At 35.0% G+C, this 26,864-nt stretch overlaps 2 protein-coding genes across 2 annotated transcripts; both read left to right on the top strand.

The window, feature by feature from the left end:
* The first annotated feature begins 1,873 nt into the window (after positions 1-1,873).
* LOC132052988 (uncharacterized) lies at positions 1,874-26,387 on the top strand. Its single transcript, XM_059444747.1, has 7 exons — positions 1,874-1,885; positions 22,102-22,265; positions 22,376-22,410; positions 23,435-23,614; positions 24,870-24,920; positions 26,005-26,063; positions 26,153-26,387. Exons 2-7 carry the CDS (start codon positions 22,186-22,188, stop codon positions 26,255-26,257), a joined length of 510 nt encoding a protein of 169 aa, XP_059300730.1. The 5' UTR covers positions 1,874-1,885; positions 22,102-22,185; the 3' UTR covers positions 26,258-26,387.
* On the top strand, positions 11,276-21,303 carry LOC132052987 (auxilin-related protein 2-like). Its single transcript, XM_059444746.1, has 8 exons — positions 11,276-12,482; positions 14,751-16,431; positions 16,539-16,683; positions 17,074-17,171; positions 17,300-17,365; positions 19,173-19,262; positions 19,962-20,138; positions 20,781-21,303. The coding sequence occupies exons 1-8, from the start codon at positions 11,917-11,919 to the stop codon at positions 20,817-20,819; spliced, it is 2,862 nt and encodes a 953-aa protein (XP_059300729.1). The 5' UTR covers positions 11,276-11,916; the 3' UTR covers positions 20,820-21,303.
* Positions 26,388-26,864: the final 477 nt, after the last annotated feature.

The following is a 26,864-nucleotide window of genomic DNA, read 5'->3' as shown; positions in this document are numbered from 1 at the left end:
ATTGTATATATAGAGCCCGTTTGGATTGGCTTATTTCTATAAGTCGTTTCAGATTTTTATGTTCGAAAAAAAGGTTGGGGTAGTCCAACTTATTTTTTTTTGGCTTATGTTCGTTTTTTCTTTTAGACATCTAAGTGCTCAATTATTTTTTTACTTATTTTAAGCACATATTTTCGAAAACAACTTATAAGCCAACTTATAAGGTCAAGTAACGTTGAATGCTCCGTGTTTCTCTCATATTTTGAACCTCTTGGTAAAATTCATGCTCCGCCACTCTATGGAAGTATTGATGAAAAAGGAGAGAAAAGGACATAAATTGTCTCATAACTATGAGAGTAGGTTCAAAATAATCCCTTAACTATGCACTTAACGGTTTTGGTCCTTTAAGTTTGCCACAAGTTAACAAAAGTGGTCCCTTAAATATGAGAGTTGGTTAAAAATGGTTCCTTAAGTATGCACTTAACAGTTTTGGTCCTTTAAGTTGGCCAAAAGTTAATACTTTTAGTCTCCAACAAAATATTCATCTAACTCTGTTTGTTAGATTTGATGAGAACTATAAAAAAATAAAAAAAATAAAAAAGAGGAAAAAGAGAACTCACATTAGAGGTACACATTATTAAAGAAACGACCAAATGCCTTAAGACAAAATCGACGAAAGTCAATCGGTTATAGGAAAAAAGCTGAGGAAAAAACTTATAAACTTGATAATGTTAGAAAATAGTGTCTCAGAACAAAAAAATCAACAGACTCTATCAATTAAAACCGAGGGATTCCGTCGGCTAAGTAAAATACACTAGACTCGTTTTAACTAAAAACCCCATATACTTTCATTGCAGTGATTCTTTTAAAAAAAAAAAAAGTTCCTGCACATTTTTCCTTGAAAATAACCAACGGACGTCCGTTGGTTTTCGTAAAAACCAATTAAACTTTTTTTAAAAAAATAGTCTCCCTCGATTTTATCCATTGGTTTCTGTCCATAGTTTTTTCGCTTGTTTTTAGAGTGACAACTTTTGTAGTTTCTGCTATTTCTAATTTATTTCTAAAGTTTGTTTTATTTTACTTAGCCGATGGACTCTCTCGATTTTAATCGACAGAGTCCGTCGTTTGTGTTCCGAGACACTATTTTCTGATATTGTCAAGTCTGTTTGATTTTTCCTTGGTTCCCCCCCCCCCTCCCCCCGTCGGTTTTGTCTCGAGGTATTTGGTCTTTTCTTTAGTAATGTGTACCTCTACATGTGAGTTCTCGCCAATTTTTTTTTCATAGTTCTGGTCAAATATAATAAAAAGAGTTGTTTGAATATTTTGTCGGTGACTAAAAGTGTTAACTTTTAGCGAACTTAAAGGATCCAAACTGTTAAGTGCATACTTAAGGGACTATTTTTAACGAACCCTCATAGTTAAGGGACTATTTTTGTCAACTTATGATAAACTTAAAGGACCAAAAACTGTATATGGAGAGGATTGGATGAACACATCTGTATAGATGATCTCCTCAAAGATGTCGGCTTAACTTGGCCAGGTTTATGGGGGTGGGGGGGTGGGGAATTCTATGGGGTGTTGACTACTGAGCTGTTAGGTGTTGCAATATTTCTGGCCAACAGTTTCTTAATTCTACTAAGTATTACTACTATCATATGAAAATTTAGTTGCTAAAAAGAAATTATGTAGTTTATGTTGTAAAGTGGATGTCCATCACATGAACTTGGGCATCCATGATACTTGCTCACCAAGTATGTGTGGCCATCAAGTTATTGTCTTATTTCCTCCTATAAATAGGAGTTTACTTGTAGAAATTATTGAGACAATAAATCTCTCTCTCTCTCTCCCAACTTCTTTGGCTATATCTCTTGTGTCGTGTACTTTTAATAGTATTTTATAACACGTCATCAGCACGAGATTCTAACCAACTGAGTTAATAATCTCCAAACATGGAACTTGACACCCGGGGCAAAATTTGGAACTTGACATCAGGAGCAAAACCTCTTCGTTGTTTAAATTGCCCAGGTTTGATTATTTCAAATTAAATACGAAATCAAGGTAAGTGATTTCTTCTATTAAGTTGAATCACGTGGACTGTTATACACGTAAGTACAGTAACTCTCAGTGAACATAATTTGGCAATTTTAGTATATTTTTTTGGTAGTTTTTCTTTTCAATTCCCAAGTTTAATATGATACTAACTATTCTTGGTCTTCTTGAAGATATTGCCTTTTGAGTAACAGGAAAGACGACGAATAAAAGGGAATTATGGTTGATAGCCGAAAATAGGGGTGTACAAAGTAAACCGATAAATCGTACCAAACCAATAAATCAAGTCAAACCGAGAAAAAAACCCGACTAGTGGTTTGGTTTGACTTGGTTTGTGTTGGAAAAAAAAACCCGACTAATTGGTTTGGTTTGGTTTGGTTTTAACTAAAAAGTCAAAGACCAAACCAACCCGACATTACATGTATTCAATTTTTAAAATATTTTATACATAAAAATATTTATTTGTAAAGTAATTTATAAATATTTCTTAAATTTTTTCGTAATTTTTTATCTATTATCATACTATTCAAGCTTGAACTTAGAATTTTGAATGTCAATAAGTTTTATATCCTATGGATGTTAGTAACTCAAATAAAGTCCAAACCAAAACCAAAACCAACTCAACACTAATCCTAACAAAAGAAATTCAATTTACCACTAGAAATGACAATAACATTGGATTTCTATTCTTTAGTTTTGCATAATTGATTTACAGAGTAAAAATACATAACTTAAGTTTTTTTCTTTGTCATATAATTAATACTTATTTTAGCATGACTTAGTATTTTTAAATTATGGTCATTTTCTTTTATGGCTTGTTAATTAGCAATATTTATTTTAACCGATTATATTAGCTTTTGTTGAATATTTTAATACAATGTCATCACTCTTCTCACATTTTGTGTTATTTTCTTAAGAAACACCTTAATTATATAATTGTATCTTACTAGGACTAAAGAAATATTTAAAGTAAAAGTTATATGTTTTGTATCAAGACTATCGCGAAAAAAAATCCGAGAAAACCGAACAATCCGAACAACCCGAGGTTGAAAACCCCGAATTTTATTGGTTTGGTTTGGTGTATAAATTTTAAAACCGACGCAATTGGTTTGGTTTGGTTTTAAAAATTAACCAACTTGGCCCATGTACACCCCTAGCCGAAAACAAATCAGCTCGTAATGAATTTTGATCGACCTCAACCGAGTCTAAATATCACCAATGATAATATTCTTATATGCTTGTGATTATAATTGAAAGACGTGTTAGAGAAAAAAATAATCTACATCATATGTATGTCTCGAGAAGAATATCTAAAGAAATTCTAAGCTATCACAATTTGATATCTTTATGGCGCACGTTCGATGATTGTGTTTCACGAAGAATGAGAACTCTTGATATAAGCTATAAATATGCTATTCCCTAAAGTGAATGTAATAATATGTAGTAAAGCTATAAATATAATCGTGCATTTGATTGTGAAAAATATCATGATTCATCTCGGGGAAAGAGGTAGAATAATTGAAAAGAAATATTCGAATATTATATGCTTTTACTCTAAGTACTAAACTAAATAGTAAGACTCCGAAAGTAGTAGAATTTTGAGCTCTACTCACGAAATAGTAAGAGAATTCTAAGACTATGAATTTTACTCCCGAAGTAGTGAGGCTTTTGAATTCTACTCGAAGTAGTACAACTCGAAATCTACCCCGAAGTAGTAGAATTCTGAAATTTTACTCCTGAAGTAGTAAAACTTTGAAATTTATTCTTGAAGTAGTAAGACCTTGAAATTTACTCTTGAAGTAGTAAACCTTTTAACTTTACTCCCAAAGTAGTAAAATTTTAATCTTCACTCCTGAAGCAGAAAGAACGAGTAAAATATCTGAGAAATATTCTAAGCAATGCCTTGTGCTTGAGCAAAATAACGAGCTATTGATTAACGTCGTATGCAAGCACATTTGAACAATCAAAGTTTCATTTCGAAGTGAATGAAGAAATACCATAACCTCGTTCGGAGAGATAAAATACAAGGAATATACATGTTATTTTTGTTGTATGAAATTAAGACATAGCAACACGTACCTGTCGTACGCAGAAACATCTTAAATAATTTTATCAAAATATCTTTTGAAGAAAAAAGAAAGCAAAATAAAATGTTTCTACTATAACCACATTGATACATTATGGTTAGTTGTTATTGATTTCCTTGAAGGAAATAACAATTAATGTATCTCTTTATGAAGGATGTGATTATTATGTGGTTGACGCATAGATACAAAATATTCGCTTAATGATGAATTTCGGGAAGGAGATGTTTGAAATATTGAAGTTTAGGATTCAATGTTTATTTCGTGACACCAGTAGTGTCGAAATTTGTTTTCATGGTACCAGAAATATTTAAGAAATATTTGGTAATAGAAATTAATGATCAAAGGCTCCAGAAGAGCTAATTATTTATTTACAAGTATCATGACACTAGCAGTGTCCAAATGATATCTAATTATGATAAATAAATTGAAGTCTCTTGAAAATGTTATATATGATAATACCATTCATCGTAGATCGTAATTGGTACGATCGGAACACCGTAGTAGACACGAAGTTTACCGACAATAAAAATGGTTATCATATCAGAGACTACAAATGATCGAATATTAAATATCTTGAAGTTACTACGGGTAAGAAATACACGTGAAATGTTACCGAGCATGATGAGATCATATGATGATAAAACCGTAAGTTTATTGATATACAATTTCATGCAATAGTAAACCGGAAGTTTATTAAAATAAATAGCACTCGTCATGGTAAACTTGAAGTTTATGGGTACAGATAATTTTATCTGTTGAGAAGACCATTTTGATCGTCCTGATTTAAATCTGATGTGCTAATTGAGTATTAAAAACATATTGAAGAACTAGAAGATTCTTCAAGAATTTGTTTGTGTTGCTTGTTCCGTGATAAGTTGATTACACCGGCTAATGTTAGGACTAAATCCCGAAACGGAAAATATAAAAGGTGAATGTGGCCCCTTCACCTATAACGTGATGTCTTAAATAGATGCATCTATGAGATGGTCACATGTATGTTTATTGTCAACCGGGCTTTTGACATTTACGAAGTTACTTGCTCAAAATAACCCAGTTTGAAGCACGATTTTTAATATGTAATCAAGACAATCATCTTGATAATGTTGGTTTATATCTAAGCTGGTTTGACATTAGATGCCTCCATAATATAGCCAAACCATTGCTTATGAGAACAGAGCTTTAGATGTTGGTATGAGATATGATATATTGCATACAACAACACTTGTATGCTTAAGATCAATAAATTTTGATAAATTCTCCCCTCATATTTGGTTCAGGGTCAGGAATTAGATATTTCCATCTTATAGCGTTTGTTGTGCGGTATATGATTAATGGATATACCATGATGCACACAGATGGATAAAGAAAATGGGGACATATGTCACTAAAATAAGGGGGAGAGAATAAGCAGCTAAGAAATATGTTGTGAATTATCATCAGTATGATCCTCAGATAATTCAAGTCAAATGTCGGAAGCATTTCACGACCCAACTATTTCATATTTCATCTGTAAAATGCTCTTAATGTCCCTGAAGGACAGAGTCTACAGCATGCATGGAGCATGGTAGACCAATCGGTTCAAATATAATAATCCTTAAAAAAAGGAGGAGCGAATGATCATAATAAGGAGGCAATGTGCTCTTGAAGAGCTACGACATAACACTTCATAAACTTTAGAGAGGTTCGTATTCTAAAAATATTAAGTGATGAAATCTCAGTAAGTTATGTCGAATTGCGAACCGATACGAGATGATATCTCATCGACGATATCTTTGATACGGTATGGCGCGCAATATTATATAAGATTGTGAGGATATGAGTTCTACGTCTCTTAAAGCATACTGACGTAGAAATTATTACCAAGTGATATGATGCATCTTGGTAAGCCATTGGACCTGTAGTCCAGACATTAGAAGATGTCACAATTTGTAATGATGGAAGTTGTCGCAGCCTATATGGCTTACTTGACAAAATTTATACGAAAATTTCTGAAGGATCCAAAATGCTTAAAGCATATACAAATTCTTGGGAAGCTGGTTTATAATTCTTAAATGGATTAAATGAATCAAGGTTGATGTACTGAAATCGCCTTAATGTATATTCATTGATTTAACGGTACAAATATACTATGTTTACCCTTATCTCTTTATGATAGTCGAACCTTTCATATGAATATTATTGGAGCTCTGGAAGAGTTTACAAAAAAGACATTATCCGATGAAAGGAGTTGAAATAAAAAAATTGAATTGGTCTTGAAGTACCATATCCTTATGCAATTGATGCACTTATATATCTTGCTATAACTACGAGCATGATATAATTTACTCCTATATGGAGATATTGAAATAAGATCAATTGCATACTGCTAATGAAAGTATGGCATGAATGTGTTTATCCTAACAAATATTGTCAAGTGTTTTGGATATACAGTATATCTATCTGATCGACATAAAATAGTTCGATCCAAATATGTTATCTCTTTCCATTTAAGGATTCTTCGTCAAACCATGTTATTATACACATGCTCAAACCATAGAATGATAACATCGATAGATTATGAAGCAAGTTAATGTACTTGACGTGATTTTAACAATATTAGATGGTGATGATGTAACTCTATCTAAGGAACGAAGATGCGATTATCGCCCGTGTCGTTTGACAGATCTGATTACAAACACAGTACCAACCTCAAGATATGATAAATTGGTATATACAAGATCGGAGTACATCATCTTCAAGAATTATGTGTACTATTATCAGGGGGAGTTAAATACGCGCTATACCCCTTTTCCCTTAACCAAGGTTTTGTCCCATTTAGGTTTTCTTGGTAAGGTTTTTAATGAGACAACTCTCAAAGCGTATTACTAGATATGTGTACTCTTTTTCCCACAGTTTTTTTCCCCCTAAAAAAGGTTTTAACGAGGCACATCATCTAATTAATGAACATCCAAGGGGGAGTGTTGTAAAGTGGATGCCGTGGATGCCCATCGCATGAACTTGGGCAGCAAGACTACTTGGGCACCAAGGACACTTGCCCACTAAGTATTGTGTGGCCACCAAGTTGTTGCCTTATTTCCTCTTATAAATAAGAGTTTACTTGTAGAAATTATTGAGACAATAAAAATCTCTCTCTGTCTCTCCCAACTTCTTTGGCTATATCTCTTGTGTTGTGTACTTTTAATATTATTTTATAAGAGTTTAGGCATTTTAAGAGTTTTTTCTTCAATTAAAATAAAAGGGCTATCTAATGGCTCTATTTTATGGTAGACACTTTTTGCACCTAGTAATTTTCTCGTTTATGTTGCATTATGTGTCTTACTTTTATTTTTTGGTTTGTTTAAAAGAAAATATCACATTTTATATTTATTAACTTTTTAATTTTAATATGTTACGTGGCATATTTAAGATCGTAAGATTCAAGTGAGTCTAGAAGAGGTATAGTAAAATGAGTAATGTTTAATTTCGAGTACGATATACAATCACCACAAATCACCATGATCATAAAACCATCAACCACTAACAAAGATCACTTTCATCAGTCACCACTATCGCCAGTCACCACTATCAGTCACCACCGATATTAGCCTATCATTATCATTCGCCACAATTATTAGTTGTCACTATTAGCTACCAACATCAACCATCATTGTTAACCACTAATTTTGTTAATTACCATCACTACTAGCTACTATACACAACCACCACTATCAACCAACACCACCACCCCAACCACAACCCCCTAGCCGGCACCCACAACTACCATGTTAGCCTTCACTACAACGAACTATTATTTTTTTAAAAATATTATCTTGCTATATTATTAGATTAATTAGTAGTTTATTTGAAATTTGTATTTATAATCCATCCATTTCAATTTATGTCTTTAGTTTGACTAGACATGGAATTAAATAAAATACCCTCTCAGCCTATAAGATATGCCATGTTCTATTGACCATCCAGCACATATAACTTAGTTTCCCAAAGCTAAGGTAGGAGGGTCTATCTGGTTATCATGCAGGATTGAAACTAAAGTCTATAAATCATGTTATGCAACTGTGGTGGAGAAAGTACTATAATAATAACTGATTTCATGTTCAAAACGTCAAATTTCAGACATAACCTTGAAAAAAGATTATGTTTTAAAAAGTGAAGATCATAGTGGGGACTGGGCACCAATTGATTCCAAAAGTGAAAAGATCCTGTCATTAGAAAGAACAATCTCACCCATTACAGCTGTGCAGTGGGCACCCATTGATGTGAGGAAAAATCAAAACTTATAGTCAGAGGCGGATCTAGAATTTAAATTATTTGGGTTCATTCTTTTAAATTTTTAGCATTGACTCATTATATTTCTAAAGTTATGGGTTCATATCTACTATTTATTTTAAATTTAGTAAATTTTTATATATAAATTTATACACCGCATCAAAAATTTGGGGTTCAATTGAACCCCAAATTATAATGCTCCATCCGCCCCTGCTTATAGTACTACCTTTTTTTTTTTTTCCAATTATTTTTCAATAATCAAATAGTACATCCTCCAGAAGAATAATTTAAATCTGACAAAACACCATGAAGACTTAGGGCCCGTTTGGCCATGAAGTTTTTTCACTTTTTCCCGAAAAATATTTTTACTTTATTTGAAAATTAATATTTGGGCATGAAAATTTCAAATACAACTTGAAGTTGTATTTGAAATTTGAAAAACAGCAAAAAACTTATTTTCACTTTCAATACATTCAAATAACAAGATATTTTTTGCAAAAATTATAACCAAACACAACTCCATCTTTAACTTCAACTTCAGCTTCAACTCCAACTCTAAAATACCAAATAAAGTGAAAAATATTTGATTTTCATGGCCAAACGCCTACTTATATTCTAGTGGTATTGGTACAATTTTTCACATAAATAACTATGAGTTTGATTTCCACTTTTCACATTAACAAAAAAGGATGGTTATTTTATATTTGAACCATATTTTATTTTTATAAAGTTCAAGTCTCAATCACAAATGAAGAAAAAAGTCTCAATCAAAAACCGAATTAGTGGACTATTTACGGTAACTATAAACGTGTAAACCGAATAAAATATCATCAAGACCTTTTCTTTGATTGCAAAATTGTCGTACAAAATATAGAAACACATACATTTCAATTTTAATGTCCATAAATCAAATTAGTTATTGTGTTTTACAGATAGAAAACCTTCATTTTGACCTTTGTTTCTCTGTCATTTAAGCATTCTACTCTATCTTATTGTAAATGAAATTATATATGTTTCCATTGTAGCCAACAAATCAACCAGATAAGCATGCTAGTGCCAACAATATGATACTCATATAAATAATTAGTGTAATTACTTTTTCAAACTACTACAATAAGAACAGTAACATCGATCTAACCTTAACAATTGAATATATAAAAATATCAAAACTATTACTAAAGCCGTTTACATTGCTTTATCCTGTTTATTTGTTGGACAGGATTGTACCACTTAATACAAGTTAAAGAGCAAAATCGTTCTTGATAAGGCAAGGTACATTAATGATAGAGGACAAATGCTTAGTGAAAAGTTTGGTAAAAAAGAAATAATTCGAAAATATTGCTACCAAAGGTTGCACCAAGTCCACATAGCTCTAACAAGAGACCTGTTCAGCACCAAAAAAAAAAAAAAAAAAAAAAAAAGGAAAAAGAGAGAGAGACCTGTCCAATAATATTTTTTCGGTTTCTCAATAAGTGTTTCATGCACGTTTTGAGATTTAATTAATTTGAATTTATATAAAAAAAAATATTTTGAGACCTGTAATCATAAACAACCTCTCTATCCCTCAAAATAGGGGTAAAATATGTGTAGACACTGTCCTTTAGCTTTGGGACTTGACTCATTTACGCTTTGGGGTGTGGCTCATTTGAATTCCCATAGAAGAAGTTCACATCGCAATATAATATTGTTCTTTAATAAAAACGATCTAGACTCAAACTCGAAATCCATAATTAAAAGGAAAAAGGGTCAAATTTACCCTCCAAGTATGGTTTATAGTTTAAATTTGTCCTCCATCAAAGTTTGGGATCAAATTTATCCTCTCCGTCAAAGTTTGAGATCAAATTTGCCCTTCCGGTTAGGATACTTGATAAATTTGCCCTTATATGGATGGAAGTTTGTCTTGGACTCCACAACACAAAAAAACTAGCCACGTCGAATCTACATAGGCTCCATGTAGACTCCCAATCCCAATTCTCTTTTGAAAATGCCCCTACAACATTTGTTTTATCATAGTGAAGGTTTCTTCATAAACTCTTCAGAGCATTTCTGAACAGAGGAAAATATTTTTTCTCATAATACATTCTTAAACGTATACCGAAAGTAAGATCAGAAAAGCTATGATCCTACAAAAGTGATAACATGACATCAAAATAAATTTGTGCAGTTTAGCTTTGAAAATCCATTTAGTTCTCTTCAATGAAAATCCATTTTCAGTTCTCTTGAATAGTTTTTGAGAGGTTCTGACAAGGAGGCGACACAATGAGTTAATATATCCGTCGAAGTTCACCAAGATAGATGTCATGTTCAAGAAAGCCATTGGTCGATAAATTCTATGCTTCTAGAGAGAACAACGAATCCTTGGTCGTATTAAACATTTGTTGTTCTTTGTGCAGTAAATTTTCTTACATGCCTCCTATTTTATCACATGCATTACTTGTGTACCTTGATGCGATTAAAACTCCGCTTTTCACATTACTATACGGTGCCTTAGTGTCGCCAATAGTCAGACGGGTTAAGAGAATTGAGATTGGGAAACGGGTTAAAAAGAGAATTGAGTTTGAGTCTACATGGAAAACATGTGGATCCGACGTGCTAATTTTTTTTTGTGTCCAAGTCAGTACTTCCATTCATATAAGGGTAAATTTATTAAGTATCCTAATGGGGAAGACAAATTTGATTTCAAACTTTGATGGAGAGGATAAATTTAATTCCAAATTTTAACAGAGATTAAATTTAAACTATAAATCATACCTAAAGGGTAAATTTGACCATTTTCCCTAATTAATAAGGGAGGAGGACTTTTGCTGATCTGTCAATAAATATATTAGGCTACTAAAATCAAAATTTCTTAATGAAATAAAAAGTCACATGAAACAGAAAAGAATCATAATTTCGCCCAAAAAATTAAGGTTCTTCCACGAAAATGAACCCCAATCAATAACAACAACTGGGATAAAGAATCGCCGATAAACAAGAAACAAGAAAACATCACGACGGAGGTGGAGGAGGAAGAAGAAGAAAGAGAGAAAAACACAGTCATCGATACTCAGTCCTCCCCTTTTCAAACCCTAAATTCACCAATTTTCTGTCTCTACCTATACGTACATATTTGTATTTCTATATACATATTGATATATCTATTCATGTTGTTGTAATTTCTGATCGTTCACATTTCTTCGTTGTAATTCCATTTACCGTATTGCCCTTCCAATTCCTCCTAATTACCAGATCACACCAGCAGAAATTGTAGTGTTTCCAAGGGTAATTTCGTCCAGATCTAAAACAACTTAAATACTGACGGGAAATATATATCTAATGGATGACCTGGATGTGCTGGCTCGAGATTTTGGATATTTAAATATACATATCATCATGTTGTTGTAGTTTTTGATTTATTCACATTTCTTCTAGGTAATTCGTTTTACCATATTACCCTTCCAGTTTTTCCTAATTTTCAGATCATACCAGCAGTAATTACAAGTGTTTCCAAGGGCAATTTAGTCCAGATCTGAAACAACTTGAATACTGACCGGAAATGGATGACCTGGATGTGCTGGCACGAGATTTCGGGTTTCGACCCGCCGGAAAATCAGCTCCGATGAGATCCGACGGTGGAGAACAACGTCGATCCTCATCCGTCCGATCAACATCAACATCGTCACCATTATATGATGATGACTTGTTCGGTGTACCTCCAAAATACACAAAACCTAGTAACAACAGCAACAGTAATAAATCCTCATCAATGAATGATATCAATTACGATTCAATTTTCAACAATAATAATAAAACATCGTCTGTTCCGGTGTATGATAAGCCGGTTTACGACGATGAGGGTGATATTTTCGATGGATTGCCAGGATTGAAGAGTAAATCTGTATCTGAAAAATCATCTGTGAGATTTGATGATGATGTTTTTGTTGCTACAATGACTTCACCATCAGAAACGAAGATTAAGGACGAGCATTTTGGTGATTTGTTGGGGAATTTGAAGTCGAATGAGAAGGTAACTGAGTCAAAGAGTAGTTCGAGCTCGAGTGCTAGAGAATTTGATGATTTGTTAGCTGGTTTTGGGAGTAGCACTTCCACCACTAATAAGAGGTACACCTTTTGTCATATTTCTCAAAGCTCCACCTGGTTATATGATCATAGTAGTTTAAAGAGTTAATGGTCAAAAACACACCTGAAGTTCAGTTAGAAAAAGCAAACAACAGATAGTTGAGGTGTGTTTTTAATAGATAGATGATGATAGTTCAGGTAGGAAAAAGGAACTGCTGATAGTTTGGGTGTGACATCAAAAAACAAACAAACAAAAAAAAGGTTGAGTGTGAAACTCGCGAAAACCGATAGTTCAGGTGTGTTTTTAACCATTAACTCTAGTTTAAATAATTAGGCTGTTTCTCAGTGAAATTAAAGTCACAGCCAGAATTGGTATGAAATTTAGGCATAGTTGTTAAAGTTATTAATATGTAGCTGATCCCAGCTAGTTTGTGATTGAGGCATAGTTGTTGTAAAGTCTGAATAGTTGGATTTGTCTCAATTGCAACTAATGTCGATTTGAGTTCTCCATTGTTCTATTTCACAAGCCGAAAGTCATTTTCAAACACCTATTGTTGAACTTTTATTTGGGCTGCAGATTGCTAACTTGTAATTTGTTATTTAGTTGGTTTAAGTAACTTTGTTAGATATGTCATAGAGGTATGAACTTGAGTAAGCTTTTGAAGATTTTCGATATACGTACAACAGCTAGGCTTCAATCCATACTAGCTGCAATCGGCTGTATGAATCCTGAATATTCATTCTGTTAAATTTGGACCTGTGTTTCGATACTCAATTATTTTAGTTGACATACAAATCTTTAAAGAAACTAAAAGGACTCCTGAAACGGCATACATAGGCTATTGAAACGGCATTAGCATGATATCTTTCTGGATTAAAGCATACACAGGCTCGGAAGAAATGGTTCAGTAGCTGTATTTGGTTAATCAATTAAACTGTGCAAACTTAGATGCCCTTATATAGAGCAGCCATATTATCTGCTTCGAATAAAGATCACTGACATTGAAAATAATCAAAAAAGAAAAAAAAGAAAAAGAGAGTTCAGTGACATCAAATTAACTTGTGTGGAGAGTCAACCTTGAAATGCTGACCTTCTATCGAGCAGTTTAGTTAGCATGATTTGCTGTTGAAACTGGTCTTCTTTTTTCGAAAAACTGGTCCTCTACATGCTTGTGCCTTGTATGGACTTATTTTCCCTTTGAGTTTTATTTATTTCCCTCTCAAGGGTGGGGGTTGGGGGATAAGGGGGTTATGGACTAGCAAAGAGAGAACATTTTTACTTCTTTAGGATCATACAAACATTTCTATTGTTTCTTCTTGTTGCTACTGCTTATTTTTCGTCTTTCTATGAGCCGAGGGTCTCCCGGAAACAGCCTTTCTGCCTTCTTAAGTTAGAGGTAAGGTCTGCGTACATACTAAACCCCCCCCCCCCCCCCCCCCACCCCCACACACACACACACACACACACACACACACACCCCATTTGTGGGATTACACTGGGTGTGCTGTTGTTGTTGTTGATCATCATACAAACATTATTGCACTAAGGTGTAACAATGTATTTGGGTGCTGCAGAAGGCCATCTGCTCACTGGTCACGTGCATACTACTGTCTAGGGTATTGGGTACAGCTTGAAAGGGCTAACATGTAATGAACACTGCCCTCTTAGATGTCGAACAAGAATCAAAGATAGCCATATGGAATGTATTAGAAATTCTCATACTTCTAGCTTTTGAAAACTACGTATTTCTTGTTCACTTGCCGTGTTATGTCTATATGCTCAAATGCTATGATTAGGTGAAGAATAGTGTATTGACTCTAAGAGATGGCACGCAACTGTAGTACCTTATCCATACTTACAAAAAAAATGGCGGTACTTTATCCAAACAATAAAACTATGTAACTGTTGTAGTGGAATACTATAATTCTGGTTAGCTTTATCAAAGTTATGGTAAATGTTAGTGCTTAGTAATTTATGTGTCTTATCGTAAAGTGAAGCCAGTTCATTTCTCCGTTAGCCCCTCACTTTTCAAGAATTTCTTTTTAAATTATCAGAGTGACTAGAAAAAATTAGACTTGGCTTTTTGAGTAAATAATTGTAGAAAAAAGAAAACAAGATAGAACAGGGGTGTCTCAATGAAACGACATTGATTAGACTGTATTTGACATATAGGTGTATTTTTCCTTGGCATATCAGTTGCGAATTAGTGTTGTTGATTAGAATAAATTGATGTACTCAGTCAAATTGTTATCTTATCTTTGTTATCCTGCAATTTGATTGTCTAATGAGGGACAGGTGGTTTTGCACAGGTCGTATACAGAGTCTAGTCATTACTCCAAACCCACTGGAAATTCAAATCGAAGTTCTAGTGTGCTGGATGACCCTTTTGCAGGCTTAGGGTCAACCTCTATGCCGGCTTCGTCTTCCCCGGGGGAGTTCATAGATCCACTTGAACAGATTGGTCAGCTTGGTAAATCTGGAAATGCAAAATCTGAAGCTTCATCGGTTAGTGGAGGAGTTCTTGATGATTTAGATCCACTGAATGGTTTTAGTAAGTCTGTCCCGCCATTATACCCTGCTAGGAATAACAGAGGGATGGAAGGGAGCCCTCAAAGGGCAGGGTCAGGAAGAAGTGACACACAAACCTCTACTTCTAGAGAAAACATTGGAAAATCTTCTTCTAGATCTTCTGATAGCCGCTCAGAGAAAAAGGTGCCCAGGGATGGTTTTCAGGACTCTCCTCTGTTTGACATGCCTTCAGCTGATCCGCTGAGATCTTTTGGTCAAGCTGGTTCCTCTCCATATGCAAGTAACAATATTCATGAAACCAACTTCGAATCAGATACGTCCCCAAGATCGGAGGAACAAATGCAGCCTTCTGATGATGTGTGGCTTAGTGTATCAGAGATTCCTCTTTTTACACAACCTACAAGAGCTCCACCTCCATCACGGCCTCCGCCTCCGATTCCACAGCGAAATTTTAAGTCAGAGGCTAGTTCCTTTGCTTCGAATGCAAGAAAGAAGGGCGACGGATATTCTTCTTCTCCAAGTTACAACCAATACTCTCAAAGTCCTAAGCTTGTTCGTCCTGCAGCCAAGAGCCCTCCAATTTCTCAGTTGGATGAACTTGATGAATTTGCCATGGGTAGGTCTCACCATAGCGTGGATGAAAGTGCAGACGACGTTTCTGGTGAAGATATGAATGCAAACTCAGTAGCTGCTGCATCAGCAGCTGCTATGAAGGATGCTATGGATAGAGCTCAGGCCAAATTTAGACATGCTAAGGAAGTTCGAGAAAGAGAATTTGCAAAGGCAGCTAAGAGTAAGGAGGCTGTAAACCTGGACAGGGATGAACAAGCCATGCGTGAATCACAAGAAAAAGAATTGAGAGAAAACAAGGAGAGATTAGAACGTGAGTGTCAACAGAGGGAAAAAGAAGAGGAAGAAAGAGCACAATGGAAACTTGAGAGGGAGAGGCAGAGAGCTAGAGAGATAGAAAGAGATCGGGGTAGGCAAGCTGTAGAAAGGGCTACTAGGGAAGCACGTGAAAGAGCAGGAGCAGAAGCTAGAGACAGAGCTGCTGCTGCTGCTCGTTTAAAAACCGAAAGAGCTTCCGTGGAGAAGGCTTCAGCTGAAGCTCGAGAACGGGCTGAAAGGGCTGCAGTTCAGCGAGCACAAGCGGAAGCCCGTGAAAGAGCTGCAGCAGAAGCTAGAGAAAGAGCAGAAAAGGTAGCTGCAGAAGCAAGGGAAAAAGAAGCACGTGAAAAAGCTTCAGCTGCAAAGGCTGAGGCTGAGGCAAGACGTCGAGCAGAACGAGCTGCAGTAGAAAGGGCTGCTGCAGAAGCTCGTCAGAGAGCTGCGGCAGAGGCTCGAGAAAGGGCAGCTGCTGCTGCAAGGATGAACCAACAAAAAAACGATGATGATCTCGAATCCTTTTTCAATATGGGTTCCAGAGCCAACAGTGCTCCTAAGGCAAGAGCAAGTTCTTCTGTAAGTGTAAACAAAACTACATAAGATATCAAGTTAACCCTCTCGCGATGCTCTATCTTTTGTTCTTCATTTTGGTAACTATTTCTTTTCTTCACCTGGCATTTTAGGAGACTTCATCTGCTTCACAGTTTCAGAACAAAGCAGGTGCTGGAGGGCCAAAGCCAACATTTTCATCTACCACAACCTCCTCCAACAGGACAAAGGCATCTTCAACCACAAGTTTTGTTGATGATCTCTCTTCAATTTTTGGAGGTACCTATTTCACTAGCAAAATTCATGGGGCTAGACTGTACTACTAAGTCCTAATAAAGCCTCGCAGGCTAGAGTAACTACCTGGGTGACTAATTACTTTCTCCAACTTTACCCTCAATTGAATTTATCTCACGCAATTACAACTTAATTCAACCCATCAGTTATTAGCAATTTTTTCTTGGATAACTCCCTCAATTGTACAGAAGGTGCCTTTTTTTTTTTTTAACTGTCTCAATTTCTCACCATTTGTTTTTATATTGTATTTATACTTTAAGAAGTCATTTAGGGAATACTATGCTTACAGATAAACTAATGGCATACCAACTGCGTGTCACGTTGTTGGTTTTTAGTCTGTCTCATCTATTTCCTAATACTATGTTACTTAACCAGCTGCCACGTCATCTGGAGACTTCCAAGACGTTGAAGGGGAAACCGAAGAAAGAAGAAGAGCTAGATTAGAACGCCATCAACGAACTCAGGACCGTGCGGTATGCCCCCTGGCACATGTGTCTTTCCTCTCATGTTTGGATTGTCAGTGCAAATTTCTGCTTACATCCTTTGAGCATGTATTGCATAGTTCAGCTGTATGTATGATTTATGATATGTATATTCTCAGGCCAAAGCTTTGGCTGAAAAGAATCAACGTGACCTTCAAGTTCAGATGGAGCAGCAAGAAAGAAATGTAAGTACTGTTTTAATTAACTTGCAGAGTACTTATAAATTATGAAGGTCGTATCACTTATGATACTACACTTCCTCAATTCAGTATATAATGCATGACACATGCTAAATGATGTAGCTCTGGTTTTTTTTTTTTGACAAAGGTAACATCAAATGCTGTAGCTCTTTCTTACCCCGTTTGAGAGTATACTTCTGAACCTGCATCTCTTATTCATTTTAGTTAACACACTTGAATCACAAATTTGAATCCAGCATGTTTTTATGTTAACTAGTCTCTATAAACGTGCTTCTCACGTTATTCCCTGACAATCCCGATCATCGTAAAATTATTAGGTAATATTATTTGTAATTACATAAATTTGTTTTATGAAGTACGGAAATGTTGTTGTTGCGTAAAATTGTATCTCTGTCTTTGAAGTTAGTGTTCTTGGTATGTTTTTTTTCTTCTTTTTCCCACATGGAAACTTAGAAAATCCAATATTAGGAATTAAGTGACTCAACATTTATTTGTTGTCATTTACTTACAAATATAAACGAGTTGAAATCGTCACCAAACAAAATTAATTTAGAAGAATGTCAATTAGTTTTGAGAATATTTTGTTTATTTAATTTAAAAAATTTAAGTTGTTCTGAAGTCATGATAGTGTTCATAATGGAATTTTTACGCGAAGAAACTATTTCAACTATTGTTTTTTCAACATAAAATTTTATATTTGCCAACTGGCATAAAATAATCGATCAACTTTGTGATGACTATTTAATATCTTTCGAGAAGTTTGTTGAATTTTTTTATCTTGTTTTTGAAGCAGTATCATAGCTTAAAAATTAATATTTCCTATACAGTTTACGATGGGGAATATGGAATAATGGCTTTTTTATAGAAGTATTTGTCTTGCATATCATTTAAATTAGGAATAAAATTCAAATAGAAAAAGTAAAAGAGATCAATTACTCAAATTACTATGAAAAATTGGTAATTTCAAAAACATAAAGGAATAGCATAGAAATAGGATCAGAACTTGAGTTGAAAAATTGGTAATTTCAAAAATTTAAAGGAATAGCATAGAAATAGGATCAGAACTTGAGTTAATTTCCTCGTTTAATAGGATAATACTCCTCACTTTTCTTTTAGGTTTTTAGGGAAATATGATTAGAGCTTATTAAGGGTATAAAAGTCATTCAATATTTGAAGGATATTTTGGTCAACCAACATTTATTTTTATGCTTTTAAAATAATATAGATGAATAGTTTCCTTGTTCTTCATGCAATAGAAAATTCACTTACTAAAGTGCAATCGAGGGGTGGGGAATGAACCTGTATTTCATATCCTCTTACACATGATGCTTAATTTTATCTGTAGATGTCTATGTTTAAGCAAGGTCGCTTGATATTATTGTGATTGGAAAAGTTTTCTTTCTTCAATGTTGCCTAAACTTTGGGATCTTGTTTAAAATGTGAATTTGAACTAGCCATGTCTGATATCAGTAGGATCACTTTCTTCTTTTTGGTGCTGAATGAATCAAGTTAAACTGAGAAATCGTCAAGGCCTTGTCTCTTTACGCATGATGCTCTCTTGTATATAGCTAAATGAGTTGAATATTGTTCATTCATTATTCTTGATTAAATGTGTGCTGGCAGAGCTTGGGTGCATCAATATTCTAGGATGAGCTTGCTTCTGTTTTTTTTTCTCTGTTGGCTTTGTGTTGTCTTTCATCCTTTTTCTTTTTTTGCTTTGAATTCTATGATATATCTTTGCTGTGATTTTTACTATTTTATCTATGTTATAGTTGCTTACTTTTTGTTACAGAGAATTGGTGAGACCCTAGATATTGAAATCAAGCGATGGGCTGCTGGGAAAGAAGGAAATCTGCGTGCACTGCTATCAACTCTGCAATACGTATGTTCCGTTTTATGTCCATTTATATTAGGAGATCAGTTGCACCCCAGAACTGCTAGATTCCACTTAACACACCACCTTGTTAACAAGAGAAAGGATAAATTTTGGAAGGAGTTATTTTTCCTTGAAGACTTGCCTAACAAATGACACGCACATGAGTCACATCCTATCCACTTTGCTATCTCTGTATTTCCTTGCTAATCATAGTCATGTTTTTTCTTTTGTGGGGGTGGGGGGATTGTTGCCTTCTACCTATTCACACCTTGAACAGCACTGGTGTTAAAAGAAAAACAAGCACCAGCACACGTATATACACAGGAAGCCATCATATCAGTTTACAGATTTTTCTTCCAACCATAGAAATTTATGCACCAACAGATTTACAGATGTATGGAACATCTACAGATCTATGTTGCTCGGACTCTTCAAAAATGTCAATGGGTGCGTGTCGGATTCTCCAGAACTAGTGTATTTTTGGAGAATCCGACATGGGTGCGGCATCGAAAGCGAAGAGTCCACCCAACTTAGCTACAGAGACATAAATACTTTGGATCTCTGGAAAATCGTGATTTTTCTGATTTGACATTCACCAAATTAATTATTTCTGAAAGGGAAAACCTATTATTTCTGAATTTTTTTGATTGTCTGTGCTTCTAATAGAATGGTTTTGATAAAGATCTAAATTGACTTGTGTCGTAGGTGCTTTGGCCTGAATGCGGTTGGCAGCCTGTTTCTTTGACGGATTTAATTACTGGTGCTTCTGTGAAAAAGGTATATAGAAAAGCTACATTGTGTATCCATCCCGATAAGGTGCAGCAGAAAGGCGCCACCCTTCAACAGAAATATGTTGCTGAGAAGGTGTTTGACATGCTCAAGGTACTTTTATCACTGGTCAACCTGATGTTCCATCAGTGCACACGAATTTGGTTCTTCGTTAACATGTCTCCACATTTGTTGTTAGTCAGAGATTTTACTAATTTATCACGAAACATTAATATCAGTTAGTCTTTTTGGGCTGGGTGGATCCATCAAGTCCAAATTTCCAACAAGCCCAGTTTCCCCCCTGGTATGTTGCTTTTTGAGTCATGGGTCAAGGGTTCTGAGCTTTATGAAGCCTCTGAAAAACAGATGTCCTGTGGTTTTATAAGGAGGGGTCTTTGTGCAGCCAAAAGACTTGAGCAGTCATTGCTTATGAGCCCGTTTGGATTGGCTTATAAGTTGCTTATAAGCTGTTTTCAGCTTTTTTGAGTGTTTGGCTGGCCAGCTTAAAGTCATTTTGTGCTTAAAATAAGCTCAAAAAATAATTGGGCCCATTTGACTTAGCTTATCTAAAGCAGCTTAAAAGCTGAAAACAGCTTATAAGCCAAAAAAAATAAGTTAGACTACCCCAACTTATTTTTTTTAGCTTATAAGCTGCAAACAGCTTATAGGCATAAGCCCATCCAAACAGGCTCTATGTCATTTCTTTTACTCCTTAAGTCTTTTGAGCTCTTTATTAAATTCTATATCTTGCAACAGGAAGCATGGAACAAATTCAATTCAGAGGAGCTTTTCTAGATGCTGCACTCATTCATTAGCTTTGAGCTACCTTTGGAATTTTTTTTTATAAAGAGGTAGGAATAGTCTCCAAGCAATGCTTGTGGTGGCTCTGCATTATCTTCCCTCATCATGTGGCCTTTGCTGGGCCGACGGAAGGGGCCTTTATAGCAGTGATGGTAAAGTGCAATATATACTCTGTTGCTGTAAATTGATGCGAGTGCCGGAGACATTTGTGGTGAATGGCACTTGAATTGACTGGTTCTGAGAAATGTCGGGCGTTGTTTATTATGTGCAGCATGAAAGGAGCATTGTCTCACTGAATTGTGAAGTTATACAAAGTGTATTTTTCGTATTCATTTATGTCAAAAGATTTTGTTTCTGCATGAGAAGAACAAATCTCTCTTCCATCATTTTTTGAACTGATTGTATTGAGTATCAGAATTATATTTCTGCACGATGTGAAAGGTAAAGTTTAATGTGAACTTTAGTCTTCAGAGGCAAATTTTGCACTTACACGCTTGAGTTAGGGATGTGATGCGAGTATTTTACTCCTGCACTTGAGTTTGATACTGATTTCGGATATGCTTTTCCTTCACTCGAGATGAATACTTAATGCTACTTGCTAGTTGCTACTTGTGGTAAGTTGAGTGAAATTTCTTTTTCCATGAAATTTTGCTCAATGTTTTAGCCAAAACTAGTTTAAAGCTTAAAAAATTATTGGTGGAATAGCTGACAAAGACCAAAATCTGCTTTACAACTTGCACTTATCTTTTTTTTTTTTTTTTATTTCTCAAACGAGGATCAAACACGAACCAGTCTCTCTCTCAAAACTTATTACTATGATCCGAATAAAAACGAAGTCAAAACTAAAATTTTCATTGAGTTACGGCTGCCTAAGGTCTTGATTGTTTATTCCATTTTGTCAGTTTTAAGTACTTGGGGAGAACGCAATGTTGAAAGTTTCATATCATTTTATTATGAATACAAATAATGATTAATTTGATTAGATAAACAATGAGATGGTATTGACAGGCACTTTCTTAGAGGCAACAAGAAACAAAAAGAGAAATAATAAAACTTGACGGGCTTTCCTGAAGGATTCTTGAAAAGTTTGGGGATGAAAGTTATAAAGGTGCAAAATTGGAGAGTGCATTCACTCTCCCCATAGCGCGTAACTTCTATTGCTTAGAAACCAAGCAAAACACCACAATATCGATCAATCAAAACCCTCCTCCCTTCATCTCTCACTTAAAGTTTATAGAAGCGCAGAAAGCATGGACTTATCACACGTCCTCTGATGCTCAACTGAGAATATCACCGGAACTTCACAGTAAGAAAGCGGTGTGGCGGCGGCGCGTGGAGGCGCGTTGAATACTAAGGGGAGATGCCGGAACATCCTGCCGTAGACTCATTAGTCACCGACAATACCGTAACTGTCAAACGTTATGCTCCTCCCAATCAGCGGTATCATAATTAATATAATGATATTTATATACGAATTGCTCTTTCTAATTACGGACATGTTTTATTTAATTGCTATATTTATTGAACTGATTTCATGTGATTTTTACCAGGAATCGTTCACTCGGTAGGCGAAAATCTGGAGGAGGTAACTATTGAAGGATTAATTGAGATTATGTTAAGCTTAATGCGTTAATTTACATGTAATGTACTGTTATCATAGAGACTAATCTCACTTAGACGATAAACACAAGCTACTACAAAACGAGTTGTAGCTCTCATGATGAGCATTGTGTTCAATGTTCATCCTACAAGGCTATTTTTTGTTCTCAACTGACCTATAATAAAAGAATATTCTCCTTTTGCTCTCAAATACTACTATAATATGCTGCACATCATTAACAGTGTTTTTGAAATATCTAATGGTGTAATTAAATGGTGATCATAAATCAGAACTTGCCTGTGTCGATAGTGACAAGTTTGAAAGTGGCAAGTCTGGAAGATGTATTGTAAGTTGAATTTCCAATGAGATGATTTAACTCCAATAGGACATAAGGATGCATTATAAGATTGTCTCTATACCATCAGCCAATCAGTGGAAGCTATCCTTTTGATCTTTTAAGCTGGCATTTTAAAGTTGATTACTTCAATGCAACTCCAAATGTTTCTCTTTTCTTATTATTATAGCATCAGCAAAACATGCAGCTCAATACAACTATTAATTTTTAGAAAGGAAACAGTCTTCATTTTCGGTTTTGCCACGGGCGCTTCTACTGGATTTTATAAGTTTCTGTATCATGTGTTTTTAGCTGTTATCAACTAGTAGAATTGAACCTTTTTAAGGTTATACATGGTAGACTAGTGGTCATCAACAAGATGAGCCAATGTCGAACCCCTGAGAAAACACAGGGAAGGGTAAATAATTCCTATAATATGGGTTGAACTATTGACACAGAATAAACCCTTTAAAGAGTGTTATACTCTCAACTGGTTGACTAGTTCTTTTTTTTTTTTTCTTTGAAACTGGTACTCTTGCTGGTTGACTAGTTTTATTTGTGATGTATGCTTCGAAGAAGTAGGATAACTGGTGTACTTTGCCTATGAATGTTTGGCTGGATTTAGTCTTCTAAATTAGCAATCTAGATCGACCTTTCTAATATTTTAGTTTACAGATCGACTTGAACGAGCTAGCAGCTATGCTAGTGATGGAGAGAAGAACCAAATGAGTGCCTCTAAGTCTGTATCTACCGTAGCTGATGCTGGTGGCAATCGAGTGAATGAGTATCCTCCGACAAGGTTAATACCACTCCAAGGATGTTCTACAAGCGAAGCTTTTCAGCTACTGAATGACCGTATGTATCTTAGATCAAATCATGAACTCCTAATTTTATCAGTTCCATTATCTATTTAATCACTTTTATCTCAATTATATTGTCATACCTTCCATATCTTTTTCAGTTCTCCCATTTTCTGAAGCCTTTTCGCGCCGTTCAGTTATTCAGATTCAATTGTTTTTTCAGTTCACTTTTGTTGTGTATGTCTATCATATTTTGCTTTGTATATATTTCATTTGTCTTTGTTATCAACTCTAACGTTGAGCTCTCTATAGATGCTGAATTTGTACAGTAAACTATAAGAGATCATATGGTGATTTGGCTTTTGATGTGATTTTTCCATCATCTATGAGCATTTACTGGTTCTCTTCAAATTATTTTATTTACTTTAGCCTGTTTTTCATACAATCATTTTGGACCTAATTGTTGACAAAGACGAGATACGTATCAAAGAGTAGTAGCTTTCATAACTTTTGACTTATTGTAATCCCCTCGATGATAAAGATGCTCTCAGTCTTTGGAATGTCAAAATTTTCCATTGGAGTTATTTCATTTTGCATTTTCCTTTGATGAAAAGCTTAGCATATCAACTTGATTGAGGTGATCGAAGTGAAAGTTGTCATTCAAGACGACATTTTAACGCAGAGGACTATCATATGTGTTGTTTCCAGCATTTTTTGCACAGTGCTTTCATGCTTGTTTCACAATAAGACACCTGATTCCTGTATGTATCAAGAAAATAACGAAAAATTTTCATTTACTTAATATATATCAAGGAAACAACGAATTAATCAGGTTTAAGAGGAAAGAATTAATTGCTGCTTCTGACAATAAGAAACTGTCAACAACAACAATAACAAAATCTCAGTTCCAAGTTAGTTGGTGTAACTTGTAAGTTATATGAATCATCTAGTCATTTTGCCCCATTAAGACCCAGTCTTAGGAAACTGTCAGCCATAGCCAAAAAAGAGAGATAGAGATATTGCAATCAAAACTTTGATCCTACGCAGTAGAACACCGAAGTAGCATGTTGACATCAGCAGTCCCTAGGGAAAAGCCAGCTCAATATTCTATGATGTGTGGGCTTTGTGTCCCCCATCCCAAGTGTCACCGTGCCATCATTTAGATATTCTGGTGATATATTTTATAATGATATTATGGTAATTTGATAACCAGCTTTGTGTCTTGCGTTTGAACGTTGGTATGATGTCTCTATTTACTATGACAAGAAGTTACAATGAGAATGGCGATGAAGTTTCATCTTTTTTTATAGGCTGGGCGGCTGCTCTGACTGCTCACAATAATTTACCTGAAGATTCTCCTGGTAAGTTAAAGGGGGCCCCTCTACTAATCAATTTCTCTGATTTCTTCCTTGATTTGCAATGTAGAGAAGTTATCCGGGAATAATTTTTTGCCACCTTTCGCAAATTCGATTTGTGTAAGAAATGCATATTTTGTGAACATCTAATTTCACTACATAACGGATCCATTCTGGTGCTTCTTTCGAAGTAAAGTTCATTTACTCTTTTGGATGGCATGTTGAACGCTTCTAAGCCTGAAGGAGTCTGAGCTTTTGTTTTGTATATACCATTCACCTCCTGGGTGCTTTAAAATAATAAAATTGACCCTCATTCATCCCAAAAAATGTTATAATACTTCTAAATATTGCTATGATGGGATTCTAGAATCCTTTTGCGTAGAAAAGTTCATGCTTACCAGGTAAATATGCCAAGTTTCAATGACCTGGATAGCGTTTATCATGTTATATAGTAATGTCAAGTGTCGATGTCCTTGAGTCTAAAATATGTTTAGAGCAATAAGATGGATTTGCATTTTCCAAAGGACATCATTCTACCTCTTTGATTTGGGTTACTTCTCTGTAGAGTAAGTCAGCACACTCTTGTGAGAGTTCTAGCTTTGATTATATGGTTGAAAACTGCAGGAAGTGATGCTTTTGTTTTTGTTGTTCTCCGTGGTAAAATAGTGCAGAAAGTATTGAATTTGTTATAATCTGTTTAAGTGGTTGATAGTCTTTGGCTTTGTTTTATATTTGGTAACTAAGCTTTGATGACTGTGCCTATGGGCGTAGATCAGAAAGAATACCCAGGAGATATTGAGCATGAATAAATTTCACTTCTATTTGTAATGAAATCAGATGATTTCTCCAATTATCAGTGAAAACTAATAATAATAATAATAATAATAATATTTTCCTCTACTCTTCTGATCACAGATATATATTTTCATATGAAAAAAAAAAATTATCGTATGTAATATTGGATTAAGATGAGATTAAATGGAGTAGCATGGTCAATAAGGATTCATTTAGCCACAACTTGCTTGGGATTGAGGCATTGTTTTGTTCTATTCTGATCACAACTAATTTGGCTGTTGTTCTGTTTACCCAGAAAGGCCAGTAATGTACACAAAAAGATCTCCCCAGGGGCATGCTATGCTTCCACATCAAGTAAGATACAGTCTGCTTATTCTCTCCCCCTTTCTCTCTCCCAGGTCAGCCCTCCAGAAATAATGAACCATTTATCTTTTTGCCTTCAGTTAATGTCACAAGCAGGAGCTGGATCTTCTACTGGGTTGCAAAAGGACTTTTTAAGCGAACTTCGGCTGGCAATGCTCAATGCAAATGTCATTTCTGATTCGTAATTATTACCCATCAAGTGCCCAAACTAAGTTTGGCATTCAGAATTATTTGCAATGCAATGTTAGACACCTGTTTTAAGCCATCATCAATCTGGATAACCACTTGATATTTAATCTGTTTGAGAAAGACAAACTCTGTGTTGTTTATCATTAAAGTTGTCAGTTCTGCAATCTTCCTCGTTTTTCTGTTTTTTTTGTTCTTTAGTGCACTATTTTTTGTAACTACGGTGGCAGGGGCAGAGCTAGCCAGGGGTTAGGGGGTTCATCGAACCCTCTTCGACGAAAGATTACACTATATATATAATGTGAAAATTATTTTTTATGTATATATAGTAGATTGAACCCCCTTGGCTTCTTCATATGTTTACTTCTTTGTATTTTTGAAACCCCTTAGTAAAAATCCTGACTCCGCCACTGTACGGTGGTGTTCGGGCTAGCTCACATGCACCTTGACTATTTTACCAGGTAACTGTTATCTCTCACTAGTACCTGCATCTGATAACTCTGTCCGTTAAGTTTAGGCAGATGAGAAGAAATTTCCTATCGGCTTTTGTCTCGTCTGTCGTAGGTTTTCAGCTTCGGTTTTTCATGATTTCACGCATTTCACTGA

The sequence above is a fragment of the Lycium ferocissimum genome, chromosome 4 (genome assembly GCF_029784015.1).
Source record: "Lycium ferocissimum isolate CSIRO_LF1 chromosome 4, AGI_CSIRO_Lferr_CH_V1, whole genome shotgun sequence".
NCBI lineage: Eukaryota > Viridiplantae > Streptophyta > Magnoliopsida > Solanales > Solanaceae > Lycium > Lycium ferocissimum.
This window is presented reverse-complemented; position numbering and strand designations above follow the sequence as displayed.